This window comes from Pipistrellus hanaki, assembly GCF_964339955.1.
Source record: "Pipistrellus hanaki genome assembly, chromosome: 1".
In the NCBI taxonomy this organism is placed as follows: Eukaryota; Metazoa; Chordata; class Mammalia; order Chiroptera; family Vespertilionidae; genus Pipistrellus; species Pipistrellus hanaki.
The window spans coordinates 171,448,383-171,475,245 of NC_140503.1; the positions used below are offsets into that span (position 1 = coordinate 171,448,383).

General features: G+C 38.5%; 1 protein-coding gene across 1 annotated transcript; it reads left to right on the forward strand.

Moving 5' to 3' along the window:
* Positions 1 to 1,045: 1,045 nt before the first annotated feature.
* Positions 1,046 to 24,985, forward strand: LOC311621253 (transmembrane protease serine 11E-like; the record flags this gene model as incomplete). Its single annotated transcript, XM_084881137.1, has 10 exons — positions 1,046 to 1,068; positions 1,963 to 2,084; positions 6,302 to 6,423; positions 8,148 to 8,215; positions 10,948 to 11,111; positions 13,378 to 13,416; positions 15,399 to 15,576; positions 16,476 to 16,735; positions 17,321 to 17,463; positions 24,255 to 24,985. 10 exons carry the CDS (start codon positions 1,046 to 1,048, stop codon positions 24,414 to 24,416), a joined length of 1,281 nt encoding a protein of 426 aa, XP_084737263.1. The 3' UTR covers positions 24,417 to 24,985.
* Between the last annotated feature and the right edge of the window lie 1,878 nt (positions 24,986 to 26,863).

The following is a 26,863-nucleotide window of genomic DNA, read 5'->3' on the forward strand; positions in this document are numbered from 1 at the left end:
ATATTCTTTATCTGGCATGTTTTGCTATTAGTAGAGAAGCCTTTCCCTCCCATGGCTGTCCCCTCCTCCCATCCCCCACATTTTGCTTACGTCTGCTGTATGCATCTCCTTTCTTCTGCAACAGGCGAATAGCAAGCATTCACAGATGCACGAACAGTAGTCAGTTTCCAGGCTTCTTAGGCACATTTGCACATAAAAATAACCTCCTGTGGAGAAGTCTTTTTATATTTTAATAATTGCCATTCTAGAAGCAGGTGTTTGGAATCCCACTCAAGGGACTAGTGATGGAAGAGATAGGGTAGAGGAAGATGAAGTTTCCTTGACTACAGTCTCATGGGAAAGTCACAGGACCAAGTAGAGTCCCAGGGGCCTTGCACCACACCCCGGGCCTTTAGCAGAGGCAGAGTTATGTAGCAATGGTGACATTATTGACTTCTGCAACAATGTTCACACAGAACAGGATATGGAGGTAGTAGAGACAAGCTGTGACGATAGTGTGGCAGGGATCAAAATGATATCACTTCTTAGCCATCTATCATGTGGACATAGAGTCCCCTTGGTTTCTGCAAGCTGATATATATATATATATATATATATATATATATATATATATATATATATATATTTTTTTTTTTGCCTTACCACCTGCTTTTATACAGTGCTTGAGTTAAGAATAACCTTTACACTTTCGTGCCCGATGCATGAAATTTGTGCAAGGGCTCGGCCCTCACAGCCCAGGATTTGTCCAGAAGGATGTCTGGAAGGTTGTTTGGTCTAATTAGCATATTATGCTTTTATTATTATAGATATTGAAAAATGCTTTGCAGTTTCCAAAAACTTTTCAAATTCATGATTTCATTCTGGGTTCCGCAGTCAAACTCATGCTTTTGAAAGTATGGGTATTCTTCTGTCCCTATTGTCAGAGAAACTATGCTCAAGTGATTTGTCCAAACTGGTAAAGAAAAAGCTTGACTTGGAATTCTCTTTATTTTGATTCAGTCCTTGGTCCCCCTCCAAAACAACACTATATGTATCCCTAGTCTTCATGTACCAGACAGTGCTCTGGAGGTATGAATACATGCCATTTATTCTACCAGCATGACAAATACCTCAAGAAGTTTAAAATAACATCAGATTCAAACTCTTTAGCCAATTGACATATTATTTCATTTTCTCTAGTTTTTGAGTTTGCCTAGTATCTATTGTTACACAAGGAAACAGCAACTTTACTAGTCAAACACAAAGAAGGTTGACAGACATTTTTAAGTAACACGGTTCTGAAGGCAGAACAAATGGGAGAGGCTGAGGGAGTCTCATGAACAAGGGATTCTCTGCAGCATCACTGACATTTAGAGATAACTATTAGCTCCAACATTTAGCTTTTTTAGAACAAACCTCTGGTTATCTTTTATGTGTATCCTGAAAACTTGTTAGGATATCGATCAGAAAAACAGAAAGAAGTTGAATTAGAAACTATCTGGAGCCTGGTATGATTAAAGCTGCAACACATTTCTTGGGCAGTTGAAGGTTCTAGAGGGGTAGAAACAGGCTTTAAACATTTCCATAGCTCCTACAGTGCTAACTCAGTGTGCTGCACACAGACAGCACAAAAAATCATGGCTAACATTTACATTGCACTTTCTACATGTTAGGCACTGTTGTAGGCATTTTGCATACAGTAATTTATTTAATCCCTACCACAATTCTATGAGATATGTTTATCATTATCGTCCTTGCTTGATGGACAAGAAAACTGAGGCACAGAGAAGACAAATTACTTGCCAAAAGTCAGGCAGCCAGAGCCAGACTGGGCTTAGCAGCCTGGGACCCACAGTGTGTTCTAAACAAAACAGTATCCTATCATCTGTTTGAGTGTCCTGAATTCCCCAGAAATATGTTTTACCCAAGAAGTGGGTACAGGGTACACTGTGCTATAATTCACCCATTTGCTTGCTTTCTCAGGTCTGTGGCCAGGGCCACGAAGAGAGCATGTGTGAAGCCCTGGGTTATTGGCCTCATCACCTTTTTATCCCTGATTGTTCTGGCAGTGTGCATTGGACTCATTGTTCATTATGTGAGATACAGTAAGTATGGGCGGCCCTAGCATCAGGTGATTTACCCCAAATATTTCTTCCTGCACATTCCTGTTTCGGCTAGCCACAGGCTTATTCATTCATTACTACAATTCATTTGCATAGCTGGTACGAAGGACTCTTTACCTGCCTTGTTTCATGTTTAATCCTCACAAGCTGAGGAGACTCTTGTATCTGTAATGAAGCAGTGCTTCCTAATGGGAATAGTACGCTAGTTTTTATATTCATTAATAATCAAGTCCTAATTAGGGGAAGATCATAAGATAGCTAGAGTCCAATGGCTTGAGTTGTTTGAGGTTACAAGGCAATCACCTTGATTTAAAATAACTATAACTCATTGAAATCCTGACAGCCCTCAAATTCATCACATAATCAGGGATTATAAAGAATTAGTAGACTCTATTCTGTGCTGGTAAATTAGAAAAATGCTCAGAGTGATATATTATTGAATAAATGCTTATTTCTGTTATTTTAAATCTCATCTTGGGATGTATTATAAGTGAGAAAGAGGACAGGATCTGCTGAGAAGGCTAATTACAAGGAGATTAACTCTGCGGTAATTGGGAACCTCACTGCTAGATGAAACGTGAACACTGCTGTGCTGTTGGAAAGATCCCCAGGGCACTCCAGAACTGTTTTTTGAGGGCATGACAACCCTTCTGAAGTTTCTTTCTACTTTGCTTCAGGTTTTAATTAGTTGACTTTACTGTGACCTATTGGTTTAATATCTCCCTTACTGACTAGATAATGCTTTGATGTTCAAGACCCTGTAACAAAAGAGGCTAATAACTTGATTCTAATTTAATTGGGAATTTGCAGAAGTTCCTTTTTTTGTAAAGAGAAATGGTGGTCTGTAATTTGGTGATCTTCTGCTAGCAGACACAGTCCAGTCTTAATTATCCAAGCAAGATGGATCATTAAGGAGCAGTTTAAAGAAAAAAAAAGTAATGTAAAGATTATTTTTAGTAGAATTTGCTTATTTGCAGGCCTTTGAATTTGAAAATATCTGCATTTTAAAAATTTTCTGGAGCACGTTTTTTTTTTTTTTTTTTTTTTTTTTTTTTTTTTAGTAGCTAAAATAACTTTACAATCCTGTAATTCTGTTATGAATATACTAGAAGCCCGGTGCACAAAATTCATGCACAGGAGGGGGGCTCCCTTAGCCGAGCCTGCACACTTTCCAATCTGGGACATCCCTCTCACAATCTGGGACTGCTGGGTCCTAACTGCTCACCTGCCTGCTTGCCTGATCACCCCTAATTGCCTCTGTCTGCTGCCTGGTCACCGCCTAACTGCCCTCCCCTGTTGTCCTGATTGCCCCAACTGTCCTCCCCTGCTGGCTTGATCTCGCCCCTAGTTGCTTGTTCCTTCCTGCTGGCCTGATCTTGTCCCTTACTGCTTGCTCCCCTGCCAGCCTGATTGCCCCTAAACGCTTCTGACTCAACCCCGCCACCAGAAGAAAGGTAGGATGACTGGGAAATGTCCAGCAGACCCAGTCTAATGAGCATATTACCCTTTTATTAGTATAGATTGAGTCCCATGATGTTGTAAGCATCATCATGCTTCTCCATGGATGCCTAGGACTACGTTTTATTCATTTTTGTTTTTCCAGAAATTAAGAGGATTCTTGCACATATTAGAAACTTAATTAATGTCTATTAAATATGGAATGAAGAACAACAAGTGAGTCAGACCTATGACATTTTTCTAGGGGCATATTTTGGCTTGTATGAAAGGAATTCCTAATACTAGGGGTCTCCATACCTGAGACTTCTTCCCAAGCCAAGTATTTATAGAGGCTTAAAATCTTATTCATATGCATACAGTGAAAACCTGGCAAGATTTTTCCAGTAACCTGTTCCTGGGTCCTATTGTTTGGAGGAACAATTGAGTAATATGGAACACAGTCTCTATTGCCCACACAGCACACCTGAATAAACGATTATTGTGATGTGTGTTACTGTCATAATTGCGACCTGTCCTCTGTGAGTTGATATAGCACATGTGCAGTTGGCGATGGTACACCTAGATAACACTGCTAAACCAAACAAACCTATCACTGAAACAGACAGAGATGGAGTGATTAGATTTGAAGAAACATTGTTTTGGCATAGAGCCCAGGACAGTGTAGATAGGTGTGTGCAGTGTGTGTCCACGGGCCTTTGAAGCTGCATTCTTGTCCCCTCTGTGATTTGAATGACAGAAGGTGAATCTATTATGAGTAACATCATTGTAGGTTATAGAATCACAAACCTGTTAGAAAACTTATGTTCCTCCATATTTTTCTTGGTTTCCTGTTAACATTCCCAACAATATTCTTCAACAACTACACATGCCATATAATTTTGACAACTGGGAATATGTTTTGACACTTAGTGATATGTTTGCGTCATTTGAGCAAAATAAAAGATTGACTACAGATAAGTTGTTTATTTGGCTGAAGTATATGAAATTGCCGATATTTGACCATTTTTGACCTACATGAATGGCAATTTTAAATGATTCAATCTAATGATTAAATAAACAACACCCAAACGGGTCTAAGGATATAGGAGTCTGTTCTTTTCTTCTTTAAAATTTTACTATTCAACACGTGGTTGGGTGCCAGCAGCATCAGCCTAGTGCTTGGCGGATGAGCTTGCTAGAAGAAATGCAGAGTCTTGGGCCCAAATTTAGACTGAAGGGAAACTATCAGTGAATATTTCAATAGATTAAAAACCTTACTTAAAGTTGTGTATATTGCCAGGGCTCTGCCTGCATTTCAGCTTGCACTGGCCATTCAGGGAAGGGAGGTGAGGAAGCGGGGAGGAAGGTAAAAACTCTCCAGTACCTCACTTAGGTGGCTAATGCTCAGCAGACCTTGACCTTTCAGTCTCTCCAGCCTGACTTCCCTCTCCTTCATGTGTCACTCCAGACCTTGTCAGAGTCTGATTGGTGGCCATGACGTTCTTTTGAAATTTACCAGGAGTTATTTTTGCATAAGTTGCATATAATAGTGAGAGGGTTCGTTTGTTTGCTTCCACCCCAAAAAGCAATATGTAAAGAAAATTTGTGCTTCGAGAGTTGGACCTAGGGTTGAAGCCAAGTTCTGCTTTTTGTTTGTTTGTTTGTTTTGTTTTCTGGCTATTCATGTTGGGGTTAGGCAATTTATTTACATTTATTTACATCCCGTGTCTGATAAATGTGGATAATACTGCTTTCCCATGAGGGTCATTATAAATTAAATGAGATATGTGAGTATGTCTGGGACCCAGGTATCCAATGTTAGTTTTATTTTCTTTGGGATTTAAGTGCAAAGGGAACAAATAAAAAGCAACAGAGAAGAGCAGAGAGCTTGTGATTGGGTGAAACATGCTCCATTTTCCTGTGATAACCACACACAATAGTCTTGATCACTATTGTATTTCCAATGCTCAGCACAGAGTCCCTCACAGAAAAGGTAGTTGGCATTAATATTAGTTTAATGAATTTTCTGAGGGCTTTGTCCTGCTTTGTGTATAGTGTGGTAGAGGGAAAGCTTTGCTGAATGAATCTTCAATCATGGCTGCTTAAACTAGATGCAGAAAATGGAGACAATAGCTAAGGAAGTAGACAAGCTCCAACCCCTGTGGCTGTCAGGGGAAAATAAATAGTCTGAGAAGGGAGCCAGGTGAAACTAAGTAGTCCCCTGACTACTATATACTATAAGTATATGCCAGGTGGCAGCTCTGGCTTCTTAAACTATATACTGAACTCCTACCACTTTAAACCCTATGCTCATCTTACTCCTTAGTCAAAATAAATATTGTTACACTAGAGTCCTTGTGTAAGTCCTTATGGCCAGAACAATGGAAGAAAGCTATTTTTTGGAATAAAAAAATGCATTTACTCTTGAGAAGCTTCTGAATCCACCCCTGTTGTGTGTGCTCAGATGGCGTGACTTGCTACCTCCTGTTGAATCTCTAGGAATGGATAACACATGACTAATTAACCATAGGAACACCAAGCATTTCTTATGGCTTTTACACTCTAAATCTCATGATGATTAATGTTGTTGTCTTTCCTTCTGAGCTAATCATGAAGCTCAGGGCAGGATGAGGGAGATGATGACATGAGTACAAACATTCTTTCCAGTCTCAGCCTTCCCAGCAACTACTGCATGGGAAAATGATGATGCTTCATACACATCAGATAAAAATTATGATGGGTTTTTATCTCTTTTCTTGTAGATCAAAGGAAGGCCTACAATTACTATACTACATTGTCATTTACAACTGACAAACTATATGATGATTTTGAAAGAGAGGCTTCTAAAAATTTCACAGAAATGAGCCAGAGAATTGAATCAATGGTAAGCATTTCCCTCCCTCCATTTCCAGGGCCATCACTTTTTTTTTTTCTTACCATAATTTTTAGTACCTTAGTTCTAAAACATATATTCCACTGATCTTGAATATCTTTGCAAAATAAGAAGAGCCCCCTCCCTAAGGGATATAAAACAAAATAACAATTCATGACTTCAGAGAGTATGATGTGCTGAGCTGAACCAAATGACCTTAGCCATTTCTTTATGTTTCTCCTACTCACCCTTCCTTAGCTAGGACTACATGCTTAATCAGCAAAATCTAGTAATTATGGGAATGTGAGAGTTGATGTATCCTAGACTTCTTAAAGAAGAAACCCTGAGCAAAAGACCACCAGACTAAAACTATTGAAACACACACTTGAATAATATTTTAAAAATCTAATCTTGGACCAGTTTTTGGTAATAACTGCATAAGAAATCCATGGGTATCATTCTATCATAAAAAGACATCCTGAAGAATGAATTAAATATTTAAAAAAGTAGAAAAATAAGTAATATTAGCTAAAAGACCAAGGGCCTGGGTGATGACTTCTTATTGTCAGATTACCTAGAGAATAATTTAGAAGTTTCCTGATATTTTGTGAGGTAATTAGTGGTATGATGTGATAGAAAGCCCCCTAAGCTAGGAGTTGTAACACCTATTTTCAGTACCATGTACTAGCTAGTAATGTGTTCTTTGGAGCATCACTTATCATTCTGGACAATTTTTTTATATGCATATTAGGGCATTAAGACTAGATCATTTCCAAATCATCTTTCAGTTCCAATGCCTTGAGTAAAAACAGAATGGCAGTGAGTCTCCTGGAAACTGCTGGTAGACTAGAAGCCTGAGGACTTGTACACCTGGAGGAGGAGATCAAATCTTGGTTGTATTTGTATTGTAAACACCAAGTCCAGAACATATCTGAATAAGCTCTTCTTTAAAGCAATATATATACATATATACATGTAAATATATATATATATATATGTATATGTATATATGTATATATGTGTGTCATATATACTAGAGGCCCGGTACATGGCATTGTATACTGGGGGGAGGAAGGTGTCTCTCAGCCAGGCCTGTGCCCTCTTGTAGTCTGAGATTCCTTGGTGGACATTCCCCAAGAGGTCCTTAGCAATGTTGCAGAGGTGGGAGAGGCTCACCAGCCTATGGGAGCACACTGATCACCAGGGGCCAACACCTGCATTGAGTGTCTGCCCCCTCGTGATCAGTGTGCATTATAGCAACTGGTCATTCTGCCATTCAGTCAATTTGCATATTAGCCTTTTATTATATAGGATAAGTTTTTCACTAGGTTTGGAAACCATGTGACACTCAAGCACTCGTATTGCTAACCCAATTACTTGTTGGAAGAATTAATTCATTTCCCATGTATACTTTTGTCTATATATTAGGATGTTTACTGTTACTTTTCAAAAAACAGTCTGTTTATTATCTTTTATCTCGTTTTTAGTGTAGTACAAATGATGTCACTTCAGACCCCTCTCTATTATAATCCCCCAGCTCCTATAAGTTACAAGGCAGAGGTCAGTGAAAATCGCTGAGTAGAACACTGAAAATGAGTCATCAAGTTTGGCACATGATGATATGTTGGTCATTGTGGTTTGTTTTGTTTTTAATTGAAAAAAAATGTAAACTTTAAATTAGTTTGCAGAGTTTCAGGGAATTGTTGCTGGCATAATTTGAATATTTTTTGGAACAGGTGAAAAATGCATTTTATAAATCTTCATTGAGGGGAGAATTCGTCACGACTCGCATTATCAGATTCAGGTATGTAGATCTAAATTACTTCTGAATACAATTTAAAGCTAAAGCTGTTGATGTAATCAATTTGTAAATGCTATTTAAAGTGTTATAATATGATGTAATTCAATTTCACAAGCCAGGCAGTATAAGAATATTATAAGAGACTAAAGAAGAAATAATTGATATGCAGGGTTGCTGAAAGGCAATGAGATACATAACAATAATCTCTTTAAAGCTCTGCTTGCTTCTTCAGATTACAGAAGCAATACAAAAAGATATAAAGTCCACCAACACAGTATTACATAAATAGAACCTTAAAGCTCCCTCTCCAATAATCCCACTTCCAGAAAGAACTCATCTTCTTAGCCATCTATTTTGCACATATTCTCAATGACTAAATGTACATTTATTTCATGTTTTAGTTGGCTGTATAGTATTTCACTACAAGTATGTGTCAGGGTCAACTTAGCTAATGCCCTTTTGATGGACACTTGGGTTGTTACATATTTTTGGATTTTTTAAAAAAAGGTTATGATGGACATATGTATACTTATATCCTTGTACACACAAGAGGGTATTTGAGATTAAGTTCTAAAAGTAGAAATACTGCATCGAGAGATTATATAATAAAACTTATAAAAAAAAACTGGCCTCAAAAAATAAGATTCTAATTTATATTTCTGTTTACAGTTTATGTAAGAGTAAGATTCTGTGGGAACTGAAATGTGAAAAGGATGGGGTGGAGCAGCTGACAGAGTGAGAGAATAGTCAAGGCTAAATCCAAGTCAGTAACTCATTCAGATAACAAAGGTTAATTAATACTCTACCTTGCAAACATAATCACTTGAAGTCAACATAGTTTGGTCAAGCTTTCTAAGATTTTTAAGATTTAGGAGATCTAAATTACTTCTGAATACAATTTAAAGCCAAAGCTGTTGATGTAATTAATTTGTAAATCAATTTAGGAGAGCCAGAAGGTTGCTTAGGAAAATTTTTGGTTTTAAGTCACTGGGAATTAAGCCTGAACGCTAGAGACAGAGTCAATTTCATATTCAGTAAACACTATATTTTCCTAGAGGCCTAGTGCATGAAATTTGTGCACTGGGGGAAGATGTCCCTTAGCCCAGCCTGCACCTCTCACAATCTGGACTGCTGGCTCCCAGTCACTTGCCTGCCTGTCAGCCTGATCACCCCCTAACCACTCCCCTGCTAGCCTGATTGATGCCTAACTGCTCCCCTGCCAGCCCAGTCTTCCCCAGCTGCCCTCCCCTGCAGGCCCAGTCACCCCCAACTGCCCTCTGCTACAGACCTGGTCACCCCTGACTGCCCTCCCCTGCTGGCTTGGTCATTCCCAAATACCCTCCCCTGCATGCCTGGTACCCCTGACTGCTCTCTCCTGCAGGTCTGCTCACCCCCAATTACCCTTCCCTGCTGGCTATCTTGTGGTGGCTATCTTTGACCACACGGGGGCAGCCATCTTTATCAAAAGAATGATAAATCCATCATCTATCTATCTATCTATCTATCTATCTATCTATCTATCTATCTATCATCTATATAAATAGAAAAAGAGGTAATATTAAATTGTCTGGGATGCCATAACATCACACAGCTCAGGAGAAGGCTGCACACACAGGTGGGCAGGAGGGGACTGCATGTGTGGTACAGGCCTGGAGAGAGGAGGGCTGCCAGCTGTGGTGCACTGGCAGTCTTGCCTCTGTGCATGAGCTGCAGAGAAAATACCTTTTCTTATCACTCATTGGCTAAGCTCCTGTTATGCCACTCACAGTGTTCTTGATAACTTGGGTAATAAGAATTCAAGAAGGTAATCTAGGGTTTTTCCACCTTACTCCTGAAGGAAAAAACAAGGGTCCACTGCTGGAGGGGCTAAGAAATGTCATATCCTGCGTAGCTGGTTTTGCTCAGTGGATAGAGCCTCAGCCTGTGGACTGCAGGGTATAGGTTCAATTCTGGTCAAGGGCATGTACCTAGGTTTCAGGCTCCTCCCTGGCAGAAAGAAAGAAAGAAAAGAAAGAAAGAAAGAAAGGAAGGAAGGAAGGAAGGAAGGAAGGAAGGAAGGAAGGAAGGAAGGAAGGAAGGAAGGAAGGAAGGAATAAAGGAAGGAAGGAAGGAAGGAATAAAGGAAGGAAGGAAGGAAGGGATAAAGGAAAAAAGGGAAGGAAGAAAGGAAGGAAGAAAGAAAGGTCATATCCTATGAAAGAGACATCTTGAAAATGCCTCAAGAAAGTTTTCATTTTTTCATGGTGAAGGGACTGGAATCCATGTTGTGGCAGCAGCAGTGGGGTGTTGGGGGTGGCACCTTCCCTTGATCAGCCCAGTCATCTCCTGCAGAAGGAGGCCAGACTGAGGCTGAGGCCTGATTCCCACAGGGAGCAGGCCTAAGCCATCCCATGAGAGTTCCTGGACTGTGAGAGGGAGCAGGCTGGGCTGAGGGACACCCCCACCCCCAACCCCCCAGATCATGAATTTGCAGGCCTCTAGTTCTATATAATAAAAATGTAGAATGCAAATTGTTCCCTCAGTTGGGAATTGTCCAGGAGTTCAACCAGGGGGCAGTGGCAGGTGGCAAGGGGAAGGGACTGAGTAACTGGCCAGCAGTTGGCAGCTGGCAGCCACTAGGGACCCAACTAGCGAACAAATTTTGAGCACTGGGTCTCTAGTATGTGATATTACTGTAAATTTTATTCTAAACAATATTTTTTAAAACCACATTTTCTTTTCTTTTTGGTTCACAGTAAAGAGGAAAATGGAGTGTTGGCTCACATGCTGCTGATTTTTATATTTCGCTCTACCGAGGATCCTGAAAACATAAATAAAATTATTCAACATGTTCTACATGAAAAACTGCATGATGCTGTAGGGCCCCCTAAATTAGATCCTGAATCAGTTGAAATAAAAAGTAAGTTTATTTCTCTTACTTTGTTTAATTCTCTTACATAAAATATCTCCATGTTAAGTTTGGTTTTGGGCAATGATTTTTAAAAATTATTTTGAACGTCCTTTAATTATAGAGTTTTGCCACTGGTAGAAAATTCCTTTGGGAACAAATTGGTTCTGATAAAATATTTTAATTATTTATACTACCCAAAAGTTTATGGCTTGCATGCAAGTTTGTCATTAAGTAATTGTGAAATTCATTTAAATATTTGTATATTTAACCTAATATATCTAAAATAGTATTATTCCAACAGTCAATGTACAAATGATTTATGAGTATAAAGTACTAAGGCTTTAAAACCTAGTGTATATTTTATATACATAGTACATTTCAATTTAGACAAGCCACATTTCAAGAGCTCACTAGGCACAGGTGGCTAGTAGTACACTATGGGAATTGGCAGTATAAGAAATGAGACCATAGGGACAAGTACAAAGTATATAAAAAGCTGGTAGACGTCACTAGAGCTGGTAGACGTTAACCTGATGGTCAGCTACCTTACTTGCTTACAAAGGAGGCTTCGCTAGTCAGGGCTACTCCATAATTCGTGGGGCCCAGTGGAGAAGAGAAAGTTGCACTCTTCAAAAAGCAATTTAAAAAGGGCTGTTAAAGGTAATAAAATATAAGTCATTTTTTTTTCCCTTTCATGGTGTCACTTGCTTTGCCATGGTATTTTTATTTCTTAATGTTATTCAAAGGAAAAAAAATTAAAATTACTATCATGAGTTTTACTGTTCACCTTCATTCTGTGAAATGTCAATTTTAAATGAAAATAGAAGAGCATTTAATTTCTACATGGAATCACAAAAATTATACAACTGTATTTCATAGCTCATACATACATATATTTCAGTTTTCACCGGGTCGATGAAAACATTACACAAGGCTAGCATGAGCTTTTTTATTTCCCTGGTTGACACATGCACATTTTAAGAACCTTTTCTACCTTTAGATTGAGCAAGGGTGGACCAAAAGGTCCTATGCCATTATTTCAAGCAGAAACTTGATTAATACCAAGAATAATGAGAGCAAGAAAGAATATGCTTGAGTACATTGGTTGCTCATGTCTACTAGAATAGCATTGCCTTCCTTTTAAGCACTATTTGGTTCAAACAGAAAACCTGGTCTCTGGGGACTATCACTGCCCTCAGCCTAATGGTGAGAAGTCAATGAGCTAAGGAGCCATTGGTTAGAGTCAAATGCCAAAGTGAAGGCAAATTGTCTTGCTAAAACTTGGGGAGAAGGAACACTTATAAAGAGATAACACTGGTTTTAAATGGGAGTGAGAACTAACAACACATGGTTGTTGTACAAATGGGACTATGACTATGACTTTAGTAGAATAATCTGAAATAGTGGTCAATAAAAACAATACCATTGCACTTGGTCAACCAAAACTGTGGTTCAGACCATCATTTCCCTCAAAGGGATTATGATCCACCTGCATCTTATTTCCTGGTATAAAACTCATGTTCCTGGGCTTCAACACAAAATCACTTGATCAGAATTACTGGAAAGAGAAACGTATTTATATTATGAAGGTGATCCCTTTGTTACTCTTATTCTTACTAAAGTTTAAGAAACACTGTTCAAATCTCTCTTTTCCCCAAGGCAATGAACATACTATCTATATTAATAAAAGGATAATATGCTAATTAGACCGGATAGACCAGAGTCTTCTGGATGTGCTTCTGGCCTTTCTTCCAGACAAAGCCACGGTGGCAGGGCTGAGGCAGAGGTGGTTAGAGGCAAGCAGGTCAGCAGGGGAGGGCAGTTAGGGATGATCAGGGTGGCAGATAGAGGGGTTAGAGGTGATCAGACAGGCAAACAGAAGGGTTAGGGGCTATCAGGCAGGCAGGCACATTGGTTAGGGGCAATTAGGCAGGCAGGTAGGTGAGTGGTTAGGAGACAGCTGTCCCTGATTGCAAGAGTGATGTCTGACTGCCAGTTTAGGCCCAATCCCTGCAAACCGGCAGTTGGACATCCCCTGAGGGTCTTTGATTGGAGAGAGTGTAGACTGGGCTGAAGGAACTCCTCCCCTAACCATGTACACATTTCATGCACTGGGCCTCTAGTGTCTATGATAAAATAACTATGTTGCTTTCTTTACAATCTAGAGATATATTATCTTAAAATAGAATGAAACCAGCCTTTAGTATTTGAAGTATTCAGTGGCATTATGCAATTCTGATGAAATGACCTTGTTCACCATTTCTGTGTATTTCAGAAATCAACAACACAGAAACGGACAACTTTCTAAACAATTGTAAGTTTAATATATTTATTAAAATTACATGACTTGAATGAAAAATGTTAACACTAGATTCTTTAGGCTTACTTTGTTTGGTGTTAAGGGTCAGAATAAAGTTTGAATGTTCTGTGTACAGCTCATGGTGCTTTAGCTTACTTTTGAGGCACATTTTATTACTAAAGAACAATACAATTGGGAGAATTTTGGAGTGTATGTATGGGTATTCATGGCATATGTGTATTGGAAGTAAATCATGCAGTTGTTAAATAACAGGCAAAAATACTTCTTAATGTTTTAATTGAAGATAACTATAATATACTTTCACAAAAGGTTTTTTTAAAGATTATAGAAAAGTAATCTGAATGTTATTTTTCAGCTAGAGGAAGAAACTTGTTATTCTACACAAGATTAAATATCCTTCAGAGAGGAAGGGAAAGGGAAAGAGAGATAGAAACATCAAGGATGAGAGAGAATCATTGATTGCTGTCTCCGGAAAGCCCCTACAAGGGATCAAGCCTGCAACTTGGGCATGTGCCCTTGACCAGAATCAAACCCAGACCCTTCAGTCTGCAGGCTGATGATCTATCCTCCGAGCCAAACTGGCTAGGGCAAATAAAATCTTCTTGATTAATCCTATATTGTGGAAATCACAGGCAATCATAGGGCTGGAGTATATATTGATGACATTACTAAGGCCTAGATAACATTTTTTACCTGTATTTTAAAAATACTAACTCAGGCCTAGAATTTCCTTCCCTCATAGCAGAGTATTGTACCAGGATTTAGAAAGTATATTAGATAGTTACAGAATTAGTACAGAATATATTTATCTTAAAAGATGGAAGTAATTATGCTACTCACCAGCTCAGAATATTGGTTGGTACATAAATTTAACTAGGCATGAGGCCAAAGGATAATCTCATTACCTAAATAAAATACATTTTTGTCACCAATATTTACTAGGAACCTACTATGTGCTAGTGTTGTGGTAAGCAATAGGGATATAAAGGATGAAATAATATCCCTGCCTAAAGAAGCTCATACTCTAATGGGACTATATGTACAGGGACTAGTGCATGAACACAAATTATTAACAATAATTATGGCAAACATAATTATTAACAAACAAGAGCAATTTTGACCTCCAAAGAATCATGCCCCATGGTGGAATTTTTGGTTATCATAAATGTGTGTGTCTGTGTGTATGTGTGCGCTACTGATATCTAATATGTATAGGTCAGGGGTACTTTTAAACATCCTATTATATAAAAGATAGCCTCCCACAACTAAGAACTACAATATTTATCTCAAATGTCAATACTTCCAAGGTTGAGAAACCCTGTAATAAACACCCTATTAATAAGAGCCTATGTGGTCATGATGCCCTCAGGCTATAATGAGCGATCACCAGGAGGCTGCATGAGCAGCGGGTATGCATGGGTGGGTGGGGCTGTGTAAGTGGCGGGCGGTGGGTCCCGCAGTTCCTGCCTACCTCTTTGGGGCAATCCATCAAGGAGCCTTGGATGGGTGGGTGGGGGCCTACCTCTTTGTGGTGATCGATTGCTCCCACACTGTGGGAGAATAAATTCTCCCCAGCTTGGCCTGTGCCACCCTTCCTCCACTGTACAAATTTCATGCACTGAGCCTCTAGTGTGTGTGTGTGTGTGTGTGTGTGTGTGTGTGAGACAGGGAGAGAGGTATACACACAATATATAGAGTATCATTTTTTTAAATGGAGGTATTAAAGAAAGTCATAACTAATCCAGTTTGAGGTTGGGGAATTGTTAGAGACAACATCCTAGAGGAAATAATGACTAGTTTAAATTTTACAACACAAATAGGAGTTAAAAAATGAAACACAACAGTTTACAGGAAGGTAAAAACAAGAGAAAATGTTTGATACTACTGGAGTCCAAAGTATGAAAAACTTGGAGCAAAATAACACAGTTTGAAACTTAAAAACAACTGCTAACTAATGCATCATCTCTCTTGGGCAGGTTGTGGGACTCGGAAGAATAAAAGTACAAAACAGAGTGTCAGGATTGTTGGTGGGTCACAGGTGGAAGAAGGTGAATGGCCATGGCAAGCTAGCCTGCAACTGGATGATATCCACCGCTGCGGAGCAACTTTAATTAATGGCTCATGGCTTGTGAGTGCCGCTCACTGCTTTAGAATGTAAGTCTTGAACCTCGTGAGTGATTGGGGGTAGGTAAGCAGAGTGTGTTGGGGCTTGGCAAGAAGAAAATACCTAAGAAGTTTAAGAGAGATGAGTTTAATAGTATATATTAAATAACAAACACATCACAAAGAGAGTGGGAAATTCTTAAACCTTAGTAAAAGATTTTTATAGCCTGGGAATGGAAATGACATCAAAGGGCATCTAGGTAAATTATCCATTGAAAAATATACAATAATTTATCAGAGGAAGCAGGAATTTTAAGTTATCTTTGGATTTTGAGCTTGATATCAATTAGAAGAGCTATATCTCTCTGCTTCATATTTAAGGATATGGAGGCTAGGTGGGTTGTAGGTTTGACCCCAGTGGGGAAATTTCCCATGATAAGAATTAAATAGGAAGAAATCTGGTAGTAACAAATGATATAACTGAATAGGTTGGCTAGTTATATTCCAAGGAATAAAAACTTTTTAACCTGGTGTAAAATACCTGAAGTATACAGAATTGTAATACTTTGTTAAATTACTGTGGAGTCTTTTTGGTTTTCAGAGAAATATGTATGTTTGTGGGGGTAGTTGACATAGTGCATATAGAATGCATTTAGTTCTCTCATCCTCTATAGGATATGCATTCCATATATGCCTTGGAGTCATTGATGCCAGAAATGTCAAAAGGCCCTAAAGTCTGGAGTGGTAACTCAGTATGCAAAATGGCAAGATACATGCCATTGTGGTGTTTCTCCCTGATCTAACCCATGAGCCAGATTCTCAGATTATTTCTATAGATAGAAACTATAATTTAAAAAACACCTCATGTGGACAGATTAAATTGTTTCATGGAAACCATTATATTGGTAGCATGGTAAAGTAGAATTTATTCTTCCTATCTGCTTTCCCAGGTTTAAGGACCCAACCAGATGGACTGCCTCCTTTGGAGTAACACTATCTCCTTCTAAAATGAAAAAAGGCATCCGGAGGATAATTGTGCATGAAAAATACAAATATCCAGCACACGACTATGATATTTCAGTTGCAGAGCTTTCCAGCCCTGTTCCCTACACAAATGCAGTGCACAGAGTTTGTCTCCCTGATGCATCCTATGAGTTCCACCCAGGTGTTGAGATGTATGTGACCGGGTTTGGAGCACTACAAAATGATGGTGAGAATCTGAAAAGAAACTCAAATCATAGTAATCTAATTTGCTAGTAGTATTATAAGGCATTTAAAGAATGCATTGTCTTTATGTCAAAATATATTAGTGGGTTGGACCTGGGCCAGGTCAGGCTCTGCTTGTAAATCTAGAAGATACATAAATTCCTTCAAACCTTAGGTGACTATCAATTGCATCTCTACTACCACAGTGATGGTGCTTGGGAAGGTATCTGAAAGAGTAAACATGTCTGAACTTTTTGCTAGGAAATTAAGGACATAAAAGGTGAGGGGTCATTAATATATTCAATTGTGAAGATCAAAGAGTCATAAAACCACCATGCCCTCCTACTAAAATTACTTCTTAATAATGGAATAGAAATTACTCACACCACTTGGGGGTTTTTTCCTGGGCACCTAACTTTTTATTTAAAGTTCTTAGAAAAACATTATCTCCCCAAATATGACTGTATCTGAAAAATACATAAACTAAGATTCTATATTATCATCTTGTCCAGTAATTATGAAGGGCTTTCTTCAGATCTATAAAATATATGTGTATCAATAAATATAAAGACTATTTTTTTTGCTTTAGGTAGCAGTCAAAATCATCTACGGCAAGTGCAGGTGAATCTCATAGATACTAAAACCTGCAATAAACCTGAATCTTACAATAATACTATAACTCCTAGAATGTTATGTGCTGGCTCCTTGGAAGGAAAAAGAGATGCATGCCAGGTAAGTGGTTTGGCCTATAACTTTTCGGCCAAAAATGTTATGCTGCATAACTTTTTGTTCACCTTATATTTTGAAAAAAAAAAATTATAGGTTTACAGAAAGTTGCAGAGAGAGTATAGAGAGCTCTTATGTACACCTCAACCCAATGTCCCTAGTGGTTACATCTCACATAACTATAGTACAACGTAAGAGCTAGGAAATTGATATTGGTACAGTGTGTACTTTTAGTTCTATGGCATTTCATGTATAGATTTGTGTAACCACCACTGCAGGTGAGAACTATTTCAAATAATTTTGATTAGATTATATCTTTATGGACAATACCTTAATGTATACAGTTGATTTCACTAAAGTCCTTTCCCAACATTTAGTACAACGTAAGAGCTAGGAAATTGATATTGGTACAGTGTGTACTTTTAGTTCTATGGCATTTCATGTATAGATTTGTGTAACCACCACTGCAGGTGAGAACTATTTCAAATAATTTTGATTAGATTATATCTTTATGGACAATACCTTAATGTATACAGTTGATTTCACTAAAGTCCTTTCCCAACATTTATCTCTGGGTCAGTCACTTTAGTATTGCTCAGTTGTCACATTAAAGATCTCTTATAAGACCCACTTTCCTCCCTCACTACTTTCTCATCACTAATATATGTTGATCACCAATCTGTTTTCCATATCAGTACTTTTTAGAGTAAGTTTGAGAGTACCATCTAAATAAAATTTCAAAGTGACTTTTTAAAAATTCCTTTTAGTGTTTTTGACTATCAATAGATTATATCTTTATGGACAATACACTTTGTGGTTCCTCTAAATTATACACACATAACTTATCACACTCTATTGGTGCTCAGATTTTACTAGTTTGTATGGAATATACAATAGAAAACTTATCTCCTTTCAAATGTCTTTACTCTTCTCTGTTTATAATAGTAAATATTAATAAACATATATATTAAATATTTCATCTATATGTATAGGGAACCACATCACACAATATTTCTGCTTCAAGCACAAAACATAGAAAAGTGTATTTACCCATAGTTTCATTCTTTCTTTCTTCCTGGTTTTCTAAGATTCTTTTTTATCATTTGTTTTCTGCTTCAGAAACTTCCTTTTTCCATTCTTTTAGTGTAGTTCTTTCTGCTGGTGACAAATTTTCTTAGATTTTTTTGTCTGGCAAAATATTTATTTCCTATTAATTTCTGAAGCATAATTTTGCCAGATATAGAATTTGGGATTGATAGTTTTTCCCCCAAGCACTTAAATCATGGCCTCCTTGATTCCTAATGAGGAATATGCTATTATTAGAATTATTTTTTCCTTATAGATGAGGTTGTCATTTCTCTATTGCTCTGATAAAATTTTCTCTTTGTCTTTAGGTTTCAGAAGTTTAATTATGTGCCTTGGAATGGATTTCTTTGGTTAGCTTATTTGGGGTTTGCTCAGCCTTTTAATATGCAAGTTTCTGACCTTTGAGAAATTTGGAAAACATCCAGCCATTAATTATTTGAATACTTTTTTGCCCCTCCCTTCCTCTTCTTCTCTCCATCAGGGACTCCAATGGCAGAAACAATAGTTCTTTTGTTACAGTATCAGAGGTCTCTGAGCTTCCATTCTTCATTTTTTCTTTTTCACTCTCTCTATTGTCCAGGTTAGGTAATTTCTATCATTCTGTCTTCAAATTCACTGACTTTTTTATTTTGTCATCTGTATTGAGTTTTTAAATGTTTAATTTTGATCATTGTATTTTTCAATTCTAAAATTTCCATTTGATTGTTTTTTATATGTTTCTTTGTGGAAACTTTTTTTTTTTTTTTTAACTTGTTTCAAGCATGGTCCTAATTTCCCATAAAGACATTTTTTGCAATGGCTGCTTTAAAATCTTTGTCAGATAATTCCAAATCTGTGTCATCTCAGTTTCAGTATCTGTAGGTTGCTTTCTCTCATTGGAGACTTTCTTGGTTGTTGGTATGATAATACTTTTTAAATGTATCCTTGACATTTTGAGTATTGTTATGAGACTCTGGGTCTTATTTAAATCTTCTACTTTAACAGGCCTCCTCTGACATGACACTGGAGGGGGGCGGGAGGTGCTGCCTCATTCTCCACTCATCCTCCCTTGACACCGGACGGTGCTCCAACGGACTGAGCCATATTATAGCCAGGACTCAGAATTTTTAAATATTTGTTTTATTTCTAGTGTCCACTGTTTTCTGTTTATTTCTTAGATGTATTTACAGTGTACACAAGGAATAAGTATATTTCCAACTTGGTCCATAGCATAGACATCTTTTTGAACTCTGATTTTGCTTTTCAGTACATAGGCTATCACTGTCGACTTTGAACCTTTGCCAGATGTGACAACCATGAACTATATGTCTTCATGCACACTGCTTGATAAAATTTTGGAGTGGATCAATAAGTAATTCCTTGAGTATGTCCTCATACACCCCTATAATTTTTATTTTTGGGATTTGATAGATCTTACATTTAATATGCTCTCTCAGACTTATTTTGGTCTGTGAAATTTCCATGCTATTCTGTATGCTTTCCAGTCTGGATTCACAGAGTAGATATAATTATCAATATTTTTAAAGATTTTTTTCAACTTTCCATTTTTCTCTCTCTCTCTCACATATATACTGCACCTGTTTCTCCCCCCTCACTCCCCTTCATTGGCTTCTCTTCCCTTAATGTATACAGTTGATTTCACTATAGCCCTTTCCCAACATTTATCTCTGGGTCAGTCACTTCAGTATTGCTCAGTTGTCACATTAAACTCTTTCACACAATTCACCCCTTTTTCACACTTCTGTCAAATACTGAAGATTATACTAATTTCATTGTTTCTTTTTTTCTGCTCTGAGTCTCTGTTCATAAAAGAATGCAGACTGGTTCCAATACAACATTCTACAAAAAATTCAAAATTGATTCTGTAAATAAATCTACTCAAATAAAACCAACGTAATAAGATTCACTGGAAATTACACTTGATTCTCATCATTTGCAAATTCTGTGCATGTGAATTCATCTACTTGCTAAAATTTGTTTGAAAACCCAAAGTCAATACTCAAGGCAAATTCATGATCATTCATGAACATGCACAAATTGGAAAAAATGTGTAGTCATCCAGGGAGCTTGCTCCCACTTCAGATTGAAAAGGGGCATGCTGCCTTCTTGTTTAGCTTTAACAGCATAAATTTATGTGGTTTTTTTTTTGTGGCCTATTTAATGCCACATTTTCCACATTTTTTTGTGTGCTTTTCATTGGCGATTTTGCTATTTTAAATAGTTCTCAATATATAGTTCTGAAGTAAAGTACAAGAAGGCTGTGATGTGCCTTATGAAGAAAGTAAGTATGTTAGATCAACCTCATTAAGGCATGAGATAGTGCTGTTGACTGTGGGTTCAATGTTACTGAATCAATGATATATGTTAAATAAGGTAACTTTAAACAGAAACACACAAAAAATATGGTTATTTATTGATTAATTGACAAAAATCTGAACAAAGGCTCATGGAAGCCTAACCCTGATTTTCCCCTAGGAGCAATAATGATTCACTAATTCAGTTTACGCAGCAACTTCATAGAACATAACTATCCTGAATAATGAGACTTAGTTGATTTGACTGTATTTTATTTGACTTTTTGATAGACATACAAACCAGATATACAGTCATTTTATAGATATTACTAGAGGCCCAGTGCATGAAATTCGTGCATGGGGATGGGGGAGTGGGGTGTCCCTCAGTCCAGCCTGCACCCTCTCCAATCTGGGACCCCTCGAGGGATGTCTGACTGTTCATTTAGGCCCGATCCCACCAGCAGTCGGACATCCCTCTCACAATCCAGGACTGCTGGCTCCCAACTGCTTGCCCACCTGCCTTCCTTATTGCCCCTAACTGCTTCTGCCTGCCAGTCTGATCACCCCCTAACCACTCCTATGCCAGCCTGAATGATTTCTAACTACTTTCCTGCCAGCCCATTTGGCCCTAACTTCCCTCCTCTGCTGGCCTGATCACCCATAATTGCCCTCTCCTGCAGGGTTGATCACCTTCAACTGCCCTCCCTTGCAGGCCTGGTGCCTCCCAAATGTCCTCCCCTACTTGCCTGATTACCTTCAACTGCCCTCTCTTGCAGGCCTAGTCCCTCTCAACTGTCCTCCCCTGCCGGCCATCTTGTGTCCACATGAGGGCAGGATCTTTGACCATATGGGGGCAGCCATATTGTGTGTTGGAGTGATGGTCAATTACTCTTTTATTAGATAGGATATTAGTGCACAGGTGGGGGCCAGCTGGTTTGCCCAGAAGGGTGTCCCAGATCAGGGTGGGGGTTCCCTTGGGGGTATGGGGCAGCCTGAGAGAGGGGCCTGTGGTGGTTTGCAGGCCAGCCATGCCCCCCAGCGACCCAAGCAGAGGCCCTGGTATCTGGAATTCATTTTCCTTCTATAATTGAAACTTTGTAGCCTGGAGCGGAGCCATGCCTCCTGCTCGCTTGGTGGCAGCAGCTGTTTCTGTTTGGATTTGTTTACCTTCTATAACTGAAACTTTGTAGCCTTGAATGGAGGTCGGCTAGTGGCTGACTTAGGGGATGTTAAAAATGCACAGAAAGAATGAGTGGAAATACCTGGTTTGCTGGGGCTGAGACAATGCACATGGGAGTGTAGCCCTAAGCAGAGGAGGAAGCCCAACCTACCAGGATCTAAGAGCTAAGCAAGCTAGTGTGTGCTCGTGTGTGTGTGTGTGTGTGTGTGTGTGTGTGTGTGTGTGTGTTGTGTGTGTGTGTGTGTGTGTGTGTGTGTGTGTGTGTGTGTAGGCTGGGAGGTGGGGTGCTAGGCAGAGGAATTTTTTAAGCATTTTGTTAAAATAGAGCCCCAAAGGCTTCTGCCTCTGAATAGCTGAGTTGATAGCGTTTTCCTTTTCACCTGAAGATTACAATTCTTCTCCCATGATTCTGGCTTCCCTGCATGAGACAAAGCACATATAAACCATCACTTCCAACACTAGTGTTAGCAGAACAGGAATATCTTTCTCTATTTGATACTTTCTGAGCAGCACCTTATTTTCTTTCTTGTAATGCTCTTGGATACACTGTTATATATTTTCTTTGATTAATTCATTCACAGAATTCTTCATTTCTGTTTCTTAAACAGATTTAAACTTTGTTGTCTCCGGCATTTACTATTTCTTCATGCTAATCAGTTCTGCCTTCATATGGGCTTTGGTGTCAATGATCAAAATAGCATCATGTGGTACATCATATTTCTATAAATAGACTGTAGGCCCCTTGAGGGCAAGGCACATGTGTTTCCATCTTTTTATATCTCTACCTATTGGTAATTGACTTAAAAATTACCAACATGTTGCCTGGCTGGTATGGCTCAGTGGTTGAGCTTTGACCTATGAACCAGAATGTCATGTTTTGATTCCCACTCCAGGCACAAGGCTGGGTTGCAGGCCCCATCCCATTGTGGGGCATGCAGGAAGCAGCTGAGCAATGATTCTCTCTCATCATTGATGTTTCTATCTCTATCTCTCTCCCTCTTCCTTCCTTTCTCTGAAATCAATAAAAATATATTTAAAAATTACAGGTAGGGGAGGGTAGGAGTAAGGGGGAAAGATCAACCAAAGGACTTGTATGTATGCATATATGCCTGACCAATGGATACAGACACCAGGGGGTGAGGGCATGAGTGGGGGGAAGGTTGGGAGGGGCAATGGGGGGATAAGGACACATATGTAATACCTTAAAAAATAAAGAAAAAAAATTAAAAAATTACAAACACATTATTTAAAATTCAGCCATTATAAGTATTAGTTAATAGTTTTACATGGACAAAGGAGAATTCACGAGGAAGTTTGTATAATGTAGAGGGAAAACATGGGCTTCTGAGTTAGATCGCTCTAGATTCACATTCACGTCTGCCACACTAGCATGTGACAACAGGCAAATTACTTACCTTCTGTGGGTTTCAGTTACCTTATTGCTAAAACAGACAAAATGAAACCCAACCCCATGTTTTGTTGCCAGAATTATAGGAGTTAATAAAATAATATATTAATTAAGTGCCTTATAGAATGCTGAACACTTAATGAGTGATCAATAATTAGAGAACCCAGGAGTCTGAGGAATGATCAGCCAGTACCTTGTTTTTATGACTGGTTATAAAGAACAGCCCTCTGTAGTTCACAGGTATAAACAGTTAGAAATTATGGTTTTGTATATGTATTTGCTAGGTTCTGCTTTGTGCTAGGCTCTATGCTAAGCACATTAGACACTCTTTTATATAATCATCAAAATAATTATCAGAGGTAGGTAGTATTAGGAGCATTTCAAATAAGTAAATTAAAGGTCTTAGCCAACTTGGAAAGGCCAGACTTGAGATTTAAGCCTAGGTATTTGACTCTAATGTCCATGCTCATTACCAATGATAGACTAATCACCCTTCTTTTGAGAGCTATGTGACACTGATAAAGAGACAACCAGTATGGAGAATTACTTTGTCAGATGTACCAAGTAGATTAAGAATTCTGTTCTCCAAAGAGATTGAACCTTTAATTCCAGTGGAAACCCTGAGCCTCAGCCAATTCTGGTGGTTAAGTTCCTCCTTTATGTGAATTATGATTTAGACTCTAAATTTTAGAGGGAATCACTTGTGCATTTGAACACACTGAAGACTTTTGAAAACCTGCCCTTCCATTAAACTCAAGTTGGAATAAAAACAGCAAATTCCTCTGTAATGAGTGAATTATTAACTACTAATCTTTTCCTTCTCCTTAAGGGTGACTCTGGAGGACCACTGGTTAGTGCAGATGCCAGAGATATCTGGTACCTTGCTGGAATAGTGAGCTGGGGAGATGAATGCGGGCAACCCAATAAGCCTGGCGTTTATACTAGAGTGACTGCCTTCCGGGACTGGATTGCTGCCCAAACTGGTGTCTAAAGGAGAAAAGCTCAGTAGAATGGAATGCATTTTTGTTTGTAGGTCATTTTCAGAGATATGGAATTGCAGAAGAAGCTTTGAATGTCACCTCAATCTGACCAAAAAAAAATGAAACTGTCTGCTTTATGCATAATTTCTTTCAAGCTCTCCTCCACATGTGAGCATCCTGCCTCTTCCAGATGGATGGATCTGTCTCAACTTGCACTCATTTATTTTCTACAAGTCTTCTGCCCTTTATGCCTTGTTGACATAAAATTTCTCATGCATACATACAATTTGAAGTGATTACTTCTTTCATTTCCCCAGTTTCTGTTTTATCAGTAAATTTCCACTTTCAAGGTTCAGGACAAAAAAATAAAAGAAAATATAAGAAAAAAACTACATTTTTACGTACAGAAAAAAAATATTTTTTTTCTGAACAGAATAAGACAAATGAACATATTCATTATGAAAGGTCAAGCAGAGACAGAAGACCAAACCCTTCATGATGGACAATGAATGGAAACTAAAGAAAATTCAGAGAGGAATAAGATTTAGCTTTTTTCTCATTTCTACAGTGTTGTTGTTTTTTTTTTAAACTGGAAATGTATATTTATTTAACATTGCACTGCTGAGGGTGTTAATATCCTATATAATAAAAGGCTAATATGCAAATCAACCAAAAGATGGAATGACAGGTTGCTATGATGTGCACTGACCACCAGGGGGCAATGCAGGAGCTGCTCACTGGTGGTCAGTGTGCTTCCACAGAGGGAGCTCTGCTCAGCCAGAAGCCAGGCTCACGGGTAGGGAGCTCAGTGGCAGTGGCAGGAGCCTCTCCTGCCTCCCACGGCAGCGCTAGGGATGTTCGACTAATGGCGTAGGCCTGCTCCCCACGAAGCTGTCGGTCAAACATCCTCCAAGGACTCCTGGACTGTAAGAGGGTGCAGGCCAGGCTGAGGAAATCCCCTGAGTGCACGAATTTCATGAGCCGGGCTTTTAGTATAATAATAAAACATAATAAATCTCCCATTTGCTTGACATTGCCATATGGTAATCCATAAAGGAGGAGAAGATGGAATCTGAGGCTAAAGTAAAAATTTATTGAAGAACAACCAGCATAGTGTATGTGGTAAGATTTTTGTGTGGGTGAATAAGAGGGAATGAAGAGAAAATCAATTCAAGCTATTGAATGAAATAAGATTACCACCAAGTGCTTGTGTATTTACATCCAAAGCTTTCCCAGACTGTGAAGCCTGGGGTGGGAGTAAAGTCTAGATGTTACTATGTAGTTATGGTGATGCAAATAAAGCTAGAGCTCTTCCCCACATTTAAAAAAAAATTGCAGACTTTCTTCCCCACTGCTGTGCTTCCATCCATGTTTGCACTGTGGCCTCAGAGGGAGGATATAATAGGGGAGATATTCTGGAAGCTGACTCCCTGCATCCAGAATGGCACTGAATTGCTAAATGCTTGGATACAAAATGCTTGGCAGAATAAAACGCTAATTACCAGCCACCTTCATAATTTCAATCCTACTAAATTTGGTAGAGACACAACATTCAAGTGGTCTAGGCCACCATGACGTTAGAAGTGGTATCATGATATACGCCATATTAATCCTGAGATTTCACAGAATCTTTCACTAATGCTCTACTTACACAGATTCTGTGTTGTACCACAACCACTTTGAAAACTAACATTAGTAGGAACATTTGACTTTACTTGGCCCAAATAACCTTGGCATATGGAACTGATAAAATCGAGACACTTGACTAAAATAAGATATGAAAATTGACATGAACTGATAGTGTTAAATATTTTGCAGAAACTATTTTTGTTCCATTGAACAAAATATTTTGATTAAAAAATTTAGGGATGTGAAAGATTTTAAACAAAGATTTAAGTGCACTTAAAAAATTGAATTTATTCGTGTGCCATTGGTTCACAAAACCATACATGTTTCAAGTGCACAAACTCAATAAAACATCTCACACTGCACTGTGTGCCCATCACTTCCAGTAAAGTCTCTTTCTATGCCCATTTCCCCGCCCTTTTCCCATCTCCACTTAGCCCCCACTTCCCTTTCCCTCTGGCTATCATCACAGTGTTGTCTATGGCTATGCCTTAAATCTATGTGTTTTGGCTGGCTAATCCCTTTACCTTACTCTTGGTGTCCCCTTAAAAATCTATCTCCCTTATTCAGTCTATTCTGTAGTTAGGCCTCTAGGTGGCACCCGCCAGCTGCAGAAAGATACAGGGAAGAAAAATGTTTGTGACTTCAAGTAATAATAAAAACTGTAGTAGAAATTCTATACTAGAGTCTTATGAAACCAAAAGAATACAGTTCATGAAAAGGCATTTAAAAGTAAATCCAGAAAAAAAAGTAAATCCAGGTAAACTGGCATCGTGGTTAGTATTTTCCAGATTTCTGGAGGTAAGTTTCTAAACTAAAATAAAATGAACAT